Below are 10,958 nucleotides of genomic sequence, written 5' to 3'. Positions count from 1 at the left end.
TGTTTTTTTTGACCAATCAAACGCCGCCATTCTGTTTGTGTACATTTTCCTAACCTGCCATTGGCCAACAGGGGAGAGGGGTGGATCTTAATCAACGTCACAAGCTCTGTAAAGTTGAGTTTTTTTGGGCCAAATGTGACGTTAAATGGATCAAGGATAAATTACTTAAGCAAAATGTCTCCAAAAGAAATTCTTTATCAGTAAAGCACTTTGTTTTAAACGATTACTTTTTTATCAAGTCGTTCGACTAAATCCGGAAATTGTAGTGACGTATGGTTCACCGCTTTCCGAGACTCCGCCCCCGTAATATTACATTACAGTCATTCTGCAAGGTTACGTGAGCGCAGAGTGAGATCGCAACGCTGGAAAAAAGAATGGCGGCACACCCATGAACGTATTCACGGCGGGTTGTGTTGACATGCTGACAGGATGCACATTGCCGATTTCGTGTGCGGCTCTTTGGCAGGTAACAGTTTACACATGCCGGCGGCCACTGTCGATGACGTTATCTATCTGTGTTTACATAATCGACATTGCACACAGCGATCGTCGTTATCAACTAACACACAGGCAATAAAAAAATTAGTAGTAGCTTTTTTTTAGTTAAGGTACTTGTCTTTTAATATTTCATACTGTACGAACCAGGCAAGCCGGTTTGTACGTTGTAAACTGACCCCCAGGGCTTCCGTAATATTTTACGTTGAGTCGACTACATATTTTTATGAAAGTCAATTTTTGCTGTGCACTGTTTTGGTCAGGTTTTGTAACAATTATCTTACAGCACAGGTTGCTAAATTCTGTAGCTGACTATTATTTCTAGTATCACACTAAATTTAAAAAAAAATCCTTTCGACAGGTAAGTAGATGTTTACATAAGATAAAACACGTGTCAATTTGCTTGGAGCAAGAAGTGAAAGGTCAAGGTCTGTCAAATTGGAAGTTTTGCGTGTGTGTGATGCTCTTATTCTTTGCACAGGGGCCTGTGGCATGACTGTGGGATACCCGCTGGACACCGTCAAGGTGCACAGTTTATTTTTTTTAATTTGCAAATATTGAAAATTAAATGTATAAAATCATTTGATTCAATTCTCCAGGTCAGGATCCAAACTCAAAGACAGTTTACGGGAATATGGCAGTGTATCGCCACCACGTTTTCCAAAGAAGGGGTGAGAATATACGCACATTGCCACTTCATTAGGTACACAACACAAGCACTCATTTGACAATGTTTCGAGGCCTTACCATTTCGAAGCAGATGGATGAGTATCCTGTCATGATCCCATGTTCCAGAGTCACCCACAATAAGTAAAATATCTGCGAAAGAGAAGATGCTTTAAACACAATAATATTTTTGTGACATCATCAGATGCACGGCTTCTTCAAAGGCATGTCCCTGCCGATGGCGACCATCTCCGTCACGTCCTCGGTGGCGTTCGGGACCTACAGGAATTGTCTGCAGTGTTTGAAGCAGGCGCGAGGGACCGCCCACAGCCCCAGCACCAAGCCGGAGATTTTCCTTTCAGGGATGGTGGGCGGCATAACGCAGGTATGAGACTCGACAGTCATAAGGCTCCAGAAAATAGATGGATGACATTTCCTTTCCTTCCTCGCCAAGATGTTGCTGGTAGCACCCGGTGACATTGTCAAAGTGCGCCTCCAGTGTCAGACGGAGTCAATGCGGCGAGGGACCAAGCCCAAGTACCGTGGACCGGTCCACTGTATGCTGAGCATCCTCAAGGCGGAGGGCCCGCGGGGGTTGTACCGGGGGGCCATGCCACTGGCGTTGAGGGACGGCCCCGGGTTCGCCATGTACTTTCTGACCTACAACACCATTTGTGAATGGCTGACGGAAAGCGGGAGGGAGAAGCCAGGTGGAGTGTAACACTTCGAGAATCCAAAATCAGATTTTTGTGTAAAAACGTCTTCTATTGCAGCGTGGAGCGCAGTGATGTTGGCCGGGGGCTTTGCGGGAACGGTGGCGTGGTCCATCAGCACGCCCATGGATGTGATTAAGGCTCGGCTGCAGGCGGACGGCGCACGGGAGACGCGGCGCTACAGGGGCTTCGTGCACTGCATCGCCGAGACCGTGCGCACCGAGGGGGTGGGCGTTTTCTTCCGGAGTCTGGGCATCAACTGCCTGCGCGCTTTCCCCGTCAACCTGGTGGTGTTTTTCACCTACGAGCTTTTCATGAGCCTCTTGCAGGCCAAGCCGGACAACACGGACACACCTCGGGTGGGCTTGGAATGACTCCATAATTCTTTGGGACCTGCCAATCAAACACAACAATATTGTATACCTCTGAAAGTGGCAAGAAGTATTTTCCAAGATAAATCAAACTGACTAAATTTGTTTGCTGAACATTATGCAACAATTATTAACAAGGTAGCCTTTTGTGGCCTCTAGGTGGTGCTATCGGCTCGCCAATTGTGGCGGAAAGCACTGACTGGGGAAAAACAAGCTGCAACACGCACATTAAAATGCATATGTAATTGTATTTATTGGTGAATGGGAGTATTTTTGCGCCTTTAATCAAAAAATCTCATGCATTGGTATTTGGTAATGTTGTATATCAAAGCAGCGTTTCCTAGACTTAAAAAAGTTCATTCAAAATATTTATTCATTGGCGTTTCTTGGGGATTTTACGCCCTCTTGTGGCGGTCTTTAGAACTGTTTTTACTCTTCTGATTGTGGTCCAAGCAGGAAGGATCTTTTTGAAGGTCAAGTTATTAAATTTTTAAGGTGTCATCCATGTGGTGGTTATGATTCAATTTTTTTGTATTTGCAATTTTCAGTATTAAATACGACCTTACATTTTACGGGGATGACCGCTCCAATGACAATTAGAACGTTCCAGTCCAAACGGCGACAAAATATAGCACACAGTAAACGAGTTCCTTGCACAGTATTAACGATCTTACGTTAAGTACTGTCACTTGATTTAAATTGCGGCATACACATAAGATAACAAGGTTTAATTCATATTATTGCAGGTATGCACAAATCAAGGCCTCACTCCTAAAAAAAAAAAATCTGATTGTGTGAAAAACCAATCACATGGTTTGGTCACAACTATGCTAATGATGTAATAAAAATTACACCGGTGGCATTTTTATGAGTTGAGTGGGTATGTGAGATCATTATCATTCCGACCAGCATGCTGACATCATGTCTTCACATTAAAGCCGAGCAGAGAGCGCCAGCTGTGGAGGGGAGAAAAAAAAAAAAGTAATATAAGGTGCTGATAACAACCACGCCTGACAACCATGTGAACAAGCGCATCAGTCTTTTCCGCATCAACGTCTGTCCTTTTGTATCGCTCGAGTCCGGTCTTTTCACGCCGATTGCCGTCTGGGCTATTTTGGGACGTCTGCCCTCTCACGGCGGTGACGTGTGCTGCTGGGTAAAAACTCGCAGGCGGCCCCGGACCCCGACAGAAGCCTCACAAGGCGTCTCGGAGGAAGCTTCGAAAGCAGATGTGAAGGATATCATTTTGTAAAGCACGTGATTACTCAGGGGGGCGAGGTAATTAACACAAAGAAGTATCTTCTAGACAAAGCCTGGTTTTCATATTCACTCCACAAAAGATTGTACACCATTCCCCTTAGAAATCTAAAGTCATCATGAGATGCGCTTGAGATCCCGTAAGTCAACATCAAGCAGGATTCAGAAAAGACGGGAGAAGATCTTTGCAAGGAAGGACATTAATGAGCGGCTGTATGTGGAAAAAGCCTTTGACAACCTAGGATCCTTCCCGCATATGGAATACCAAATGAGCTTGTACTCTTCAGTGAGTGCTTTAATGTCCTCGGCAATGCAGAGCAGAAAAGGGCAAGCGCACATTTCAAGGGAAAACCAGTACGGGACTGGAATGTCGATGACGGACGATGTTCTTTCACATCTTCGATAGATGTAGACAAGAATCAAAGGAGAAGCAATGCGTAGGACCGCACTGTTTGTTCACGAGGGCTAATTAGAAAACGAAAAAACCTTCAACAAAAGTCGTGTTGTTGCTTGAGCTTAATTAAGGTCATCTTAAAGTACATTGATATGTTGAGTAATGCAAACTGGTTAAGTAGTGCTTAAAAGGTGACCATGTACATTCTTTGTCGCAATTCTAGATTAAGGATTTATGGTCAAACATGTCGAGTCTGAGCTGCCTATGCCGGATGACCTTTAACCTTTCCAAACATGAGTTACATGAACATCAGTTACATGATTTACACAAATTGGGACAAAAGGAAAGAGTCTCAGCGAAACAGGAAGTCAGCCATTTTGATTGGAAGAAGCCATTTTGGGCTTGGGAAAAAAAAGCGGAACAGGAAGACGGCCATTTTGGCGGTGGAAAAACTCATATCCTGAAAAATAGAAACTATATTTTATCGTACAGGTCCAATCTATTTTAACTTGACTGAGCATTCAAAACAAATCGAGTAAAAAGTAGAGTGGGAGGACATTGGGCTTCCTTACAAAAGAAGCCTTGTGTCCTTTGTCAAGCCTCAAACCACCGTTTGACGGCGACCCCCTCTTGACATCAAAATAATAGTGGGGACCCAATTAATTGCGTAACCTATCAGATCATGGAGCGGTGTTTTCGTCCCGGCTACGACGCTCAATTACGCACGGCCGTTATTTTTTCCTGAATGTAGCCAACCCATCATTCCCATGGACGGTGGACGCTGTCCATCCTAGCCGTGTTTGTCCAACAAGAACAGCCTACTTTATAATTGAGAGGCGGGTGGAAAAAAGGCCAACTTTTTTAGCCCACAACAAACAAACAATGCACTTTCTCATGGCTTGTGAAGCATTGAATTAGACATATGGCGGTTGTCGGGTAGAATAATGGCCGACATTCCTCCGTGGGGCGCTTGCATAATTGCGCCCGTCGGACCTTTGCTCTCGTCGGCGTCTTTGCTGCTCCAAACTAATGACGATGTCCGACGTAAAACCGTAAAGATAATTTACCAAATGTGGAAATCGGCTCTTTCGAAACTTTGGACAAGTTCAATGACCAACCACTCTTTCATCAGTATTGATTTTGGTTTTGAGTTACGCGCTAACATTGTTAGCATACAGTAAAGTTCATATCAGGACGCAGGAGCCCCCCCGCTTCCCCTCGCCCGCTTATTAGTTATCGTGGCAAAGAGTAAACAGGTCACCCGAGCGGACGCTCCAGCTTGTACAAAAGGCTGCACACAGCAGGCGTAGCATCAGAGTTGGTATTCCCTGAATATCACCAAACATTTGTAAACGTTCCAAATTAAAAAAAGATGCCCTACTTAAAGTCCTTTGTGGCCCAAAGCGTCCCAACTGTCGCTCGAGTTCGGTACGAAGCAACCCCCCCCACCTTCCCGTGAATGTCTTTGTGGGGTCATGAGAACAAACATACGGGCCTTATTAAGCCTAATTGTAATCGGCATCCTTCTGGCGCAACAGCACGCCGAAAAATGACACTTAGTGACTTTGACCAAATTGTTTGGGCTTTTTTGCTGTTGCAAAGTGTTTATTAGAGTCAGTAACTGGAACAATTTTAGCTCAATGATAATCCCAACACGAGCCGATTACTTTCATTTTTGATCGGCAAGCAGAAACGTGCTTCTTATGCGTCTAACGAGGTCCTGGGATCCAAATATTTGATTCTCAGCCATTACGCCTGAGGAAATTAATACCGGGAGATTATTTGGTATTACTGTTAATCCTCCTCGTTAGTATAGAAGTAAAACGTGTCTTAACTTCTTTTATTTTTAACTCATTCTTTTTATTTTAACTTATATTAACTTGGACATAACTTTTAACGATCTTAAAAAAACAGAATAGAGAAGCTCCCCGAAGCAAGACAATGTTGACGCACTACTTTAAACTCGACAGGTTATTAAAAGTGGCGATAACGTGGTTTTCGCATTTGCATCTTAAGTATTAATAAGATATGACATAAGCAAACACACTTTTTTTTTTTACGTTTGATGTTTTACCTGTGACAAACATATGTTGCTCATTTGCAGCCAACTTTACTTCAAATTTTGAGCAGAGAATTTTAGTTATTAAAATATATATATCTATTTCTACTGGAGTGTGGCTGAACTTGCCACTCCTCACCAACAGAGGGCAACCTCGCACCAGAAAGTTGTCAAGCTAGCCATCTACAGTAATTCTTTGACTAATATCTTTTACAGGGTAAGGAAGTGGGGAATCAAATTTGACTGACTTGAGTTCAAATAAATGTCACAAAGCAAGAAGAATGAGATAAGTTAGGCAAGCAAAATGCATGATAGTAAAATAATTCCAGTTAAATTCAACATAAAATAATATTGGATCATCAGTTAAAAACATGTATTTTTCAAGATATTTATTTCTAATGAATGACATACAATTATTATTTATTTTTTTTAAAGACTCTTATTTAACACGCCTATTATTACAGATTTTCAGGGTCACGTCAGGCGAGTTGGTCGCCCCCCTACGTGGACGACATCCTGCTAAAGACCTCAAAGGCTGGGGTCGTGTCCTCAAAAGCTTTGGCTCAGGGACAGTCTCCGGATTCCAAAAACGAAAAACACAACCGCATAAAAAAAAAAAAATCTTTGGCGCCTGAGTGGATGCCATGTGATGGCGCCGGACAAGACATGGGGGAAGTCAATTATGGCGGCCGAATGTGCAATCTTTGATCAAGCGTCGAGTAATTCGAGAGACGAATTCCACGACAAAGCGAACAAATGGCTCGCATAACTTCAGCGCTTATGCCAAACCAAACAGCACGTCAGTGAGTTATGTGTTTTGTGCACCAAGAAGGCGGAGAAGGAGGGGAGGCGAGGTGAGCCGAGGACAGGATATGAAAAGGAGAGAGTGCACTAAAGGACAGGACTATGGCAAGACAAAGAAAGCCAGAAGTCTGAAGGGCAAAAGAAAAACCTCCAAGAGGAAGGAAGGGCACGTTTGCTCCATGGCCGAGGTCCAAGTACCTGAATAGTATTTTTTGGGCCGGCGAAACGGCGCAGTCAAAAGTTTATTTTGTCTCTAAACGTCAATACAGATAATTGATAAAATAGTAATTTTATTTTGCCTTTATTTGTTTAATCCACATGACATATACTGTAATATGTTCATTATTATTAAGGTGAGTCGATTAATCGGCAACTAATCGATTATCAAATTAATAAATTCAACCTCTAAAGGGTAAATGACGATTATTTTTTTGCAGATTTTTTACAGACCTGTTACTGAATCATAATCGATTTATGGTTTGAGCAATTTGAACTATGTCGATGTTATTGTGCAGGTGCTGTGCATATATGGTTGATGACCGAATTGATATCTTGCGCTAAGCACCGTGCAGTCAGTCATTGGAAGGACGCACGATCCCTGAGCCAAGAGAGAATTTGTGGAAAGGTCTCAAGGGGTAAGCACAGGAAGAATCAGAAAAAGCTGTTCGAGATCCAATGGGCATGTGTCAGCACATCCGTTTCCAATCGACAACTTGGACGGCGACTTTACGGCTGAATCATTTGTCCAAACTAGCTGGTACACAAAACAACGGGTTGAAGTGGCGCAACAAGCGGAAACACGTCTTTTGCTTCCGAAAACTAGGACACGGCGAGCAGAAGTGTGCGTTCATCGTATGAGTCACACTTTGAAAACACCTGCTGCTCACAGCTGGAAAAGAACTACACGTCCATGAATCACACAGGTGGAGGACATAAATTCATACCTGACTAGCTGTTATTCCAAACCACACAACCCGAGTCTTAACCTTAAAATTCCTGGAAAGTCTAAACAAAGCTTATGCACATTTCAAATACCACAAAAAGGAACCCCCCCCCGGTTTTTTTCTTCACATGCCTCTACTTACGGGGTTGATAACGCTTGCGTAACGTCAACTCACAAACAAAATGTACTGGCCGGATTCAGCGATGCATGGGGAGCAAAAGGTCACACGCACAAAAGCGATCTCCAAAAGCAAAATAATGACGGCGGTCCTGTCGCAACAGCTGCAATGTAGGGAAGGCAAAAAAAAAAAAAAAAAAAAAAAGGCACGCTGACACAAATAACATGGTGAGGTAAGGCTTCATCGAGTGCACCCTGCAAAACAAAAGTCCCCAACACACACAAAGACTCAAGTCAACAAGCTGCAAGTCTATCGATTCTTCAAGGCTATCTTCTTGATGTTTTGAACTTAGCACACAAACAACATCCAGAACTTCACTTTCTGTTTGACAAGATGACATTGCCAGGTACGTTTCGAGGAACACCGAGTGAGCAACGCGCTACGCCAACAAAGCGGCGGGTCACATCACGCACGCACCACTTAAGCAAGTCCGGGATTTCTTAAACCAACTGAACCTGCGTGTGTGTCCTCGCATGATCCCAGCATGCCAGAAGAACACGTCCTTGTAATCACTCAACAGGCTCATAAAAACACGAATGACTTCCGCTAAACTGAACGCAAACAGTCGCCGCTAATGACAACCTGCAATTTCTGTTGCCAGATTGAAATGTACAAGTCAAGACTGAAATGCTGCATGGCGCATTAAGGTAAACTGGGAAATTTCCAAACTAACAAAGCACTGAAATGTCGTTTCATCCGAGGTCAAGCCCGGGTAGATTTGAATCCACTGCCACGTGGTTCCCTTTAAACTAATGATTGACTTTCGAGTCGTTTATTAACTTCATAAACTTCAACAATAGGCTGCCGTATGGACACTGTGTCCTGAATTTATCGCTCCACTAAAGTTAAGAAGACATAATAACGCAATAAAATGATTCGGAGCTACTTCAAAGTAAGTCTTGTGATAGATAAACGGTCCACTTTATTAGGTACACCCGTAGCGTCTTCCAAAATATCGAAGCAAAAAACAACGACATGTGTGATGTTATGCCTGTTGCTCCGTCACACGGATTCACTCCAAAATGTCAACGGTCAGAGTGTGCGTCAGCCAAGCTGGAACTTTCCTTGCGATAACATCTCGGATTGCGCACGGCTCTCCCCTCGCATCCCAAATCCGCCCCGGTGCATCCCTGTCAGGTGCTGCTGTGAGAGTCATAAACACTCCCGTGTTACTCGACATCCTCTGTTTGAACCCTCACTCGTGAGATGGCCTTCGCTCCAAAAAAAAAAAACTACAAAGAGAATACGTGAGTGAGAGCCGAAGCAAGATTCACAGTTAAGAGAATTGGGACATTTCCAAATTCCCACGAGGGAAACCGAACTGGAACGTCACCTGAGCTCAAAACCTGACGCCGCTCGACAAAAAGCGTCAACAAAGATTGGGCCGACGGCTAACGAAGCGAGTCCAAAATCGATGAGAGGAACACGCAGCCAAAATGACGGGGGGGGGGGGGGGGATGCGAGGTGATGCATACCCATACGGGAGTGCGTGATGGTTGCCTAGCAACTACAAACCCACTCAAACGTTGCCTGGCGAGCAGACGGGCCATGAATAGGCACAAGTTGCAGACTTGAATCACCCGGGTATCATCGGAGTAGAACTCGATGACATCCAAAACACACACACACATTATGTGCGTGTGTGTGTGTGTGCATGCCGCCTTCAACACATGTAGTAGTTCTTGACAATCCAGTCTAATGGTTTGAGCCGGGCCGCTGTCACACTGTGCTTTGCTGCAGGCTCTTTCCAGCCTGCTTTTACTATTCTGGGATGTCCTCACATGAACCCAGGCAGGTCTCCTGCCAGCATCTAATGAAAGAAAGCTTCCAACAGTTTTTTCTTGGGGAGGAAAAAAAAAATTAAGCCGACTGTTCGATCACAAAGACCCGCTCGTCCAATTGACTCGTGAGGGAAATAAAAGTGACGACGCGGCAGCAAACGGGAGGTTTATGGAAAAACGATCAATTTTTACAAGGAAATCTTTTTTGTTACAATCAAAAATGATTTACTACTTACTCATAAAGGGAATATATTGACTGTGTGAGACATATAAAAGACTCAACATGTTATATATATTTGATTTGTGAGTGCATTTAAATGCGTGTCGACGAGCGCATGTGTGTGTCTGTGTGTGTGTGTGCTCGGGCTTCAAGCAAACATAATGTGCTTGGGAGACTTATTCATAAGGCGACTATTCTTAAAAAAAAAAAAAGCAACATTCCTCACGTCCCCAAGAAAGAGTGTCCTGCAGGTGGCGCTATACAAGAAAGCTTCCATTTTCATCTGGTACATAGTTTGCTGCTCTATTGGCCGAGGTCAACAATTGAAAATATGTTAATTGCCGCTGTTACCCAATAATGAAAAACAAGAAAACAATGGGAGATATCCTTTGCGGTATTTAGTTTTTAAATGACTTTGCATATGATTGAGTGGCTGTATCAAACATACACATGGGCAAATTTTCTCGTTTTTACGCCCGGGCGGCATTCCTTGACAAGCGTTACATCGAAAACACACTCTGCTTCCATCTGCTCGGCGGAGGAGGCGAACGATGACGCATATGCCTCACATGTGGCTGGTGAAAGAGGGAACGAGCAAGGAAAGGAGTGGGAGAGGAGAACATGATGATCAGCGTGATGATGTCACCAAAAAAAAGGAGGGGAGGGCCGGGGTGAGTGGGTTTTAACGGGGTCTGGCCAGGCAACGCTAAGAATGTATCGGAACTATACGTTATATGGCATTGTTAATACTTCAATATGTTTTAATAATGCAATATTACAAAAACCAGCAGCTAATACACGGAATTGAATATTCTGGTAAACAAAAAAAAAAGAATCAATGTATTTTATTTAATCTAATAAAATAATCTAGCCTAATATAGTTACACATGAGCATTTTTTGCACAGTTGTTTACAAATAATTAAATTGTCCTGCTAAAAATATCTAATAGTCATTTTTTGTTTTATTTTATTGGGAACCAATTGAATATGAATAAATAAATCTAGAACATTTCTATTTGAATTTCATTTGCAAGTCAAGCTGGCAGTGACCCTTTTTTTCCGATTAAATGTCTTGAA

The 10,958-nt window shown here is 43.3% G+C and overlaps 1 protein-coding gene across 1 annotated transcript; it reads left to right on the top strand.

The window, feature by feature from the left end:
- Positions 1-294: 294 nt before the first annotated feature.
- On the top strand, positions 295-3,107 carry LOC148381552 (solute carrier family 25 member 47-A-like). Its single transcript, XM_088362107.1, has 6 exons — positions 295-466; positions 977-1,020; positions 1,095-1,166; positions 1,367-1,546; positions 1,616-1,871; positions 1,935-3,107. The coding sequence occupies exons 1-6, from the start codon at positions 430-432 to the stop codon at positions 2,246-2,248; spliced, it is 903 nt and encodes a 300-aa protein (XP_088218233.1). The 5' UTR covers positions 295-429; the 3' UTR covers positions 2,249-3,107.
- The last annotated feature ends 7,851 nt before the right edge of the window (positions 3,108-10,958 follow it).

Source organism: Syngnathus floridae, chromosome 19 (assembly GCF_059516105.1).
Source record: "Syngnathus floridae isolate MCC-2025c chromosome 19, RoL_Sflo_1.0, whole genome shotgun sequence".
In the NCBI taxonomy this organism is placed as follows: domain Eukaryota; kingdom Metazoa; phylum Chordata; class Actinopteri; order Syngnathiformes; family Syngnathidae; genus Syngnathus; species Syngnathus floridae.
The sequence above is the reverse complement of the archived record's forward strand: the minus strand, read 5'-3'. Positions and strand labels throughout refer to the sequence as shown.

Coding starts and splice junctions, on each gene's coding strand:
- LOC148381552 (XM_088362107.1), top strand. CDS start 430: ATGCACATTGCCGATTTCGTGTGCGGCTCTTTGGCAG. Junction 1,167..1,366: donor CCACGTTTTCCAAAGAAGGG/GTGAGAATATAC, acceptor TGACATCATCAG/ATGCACGGCTTCTTCAAAGG. Junction 1,547..1,615: donor TGGTGGGCGGCATAACGCAG/GTATGAGACTCG, acceptor TTCCTCGCCAAG/ATGTTGCTGGTAGCACCCGG.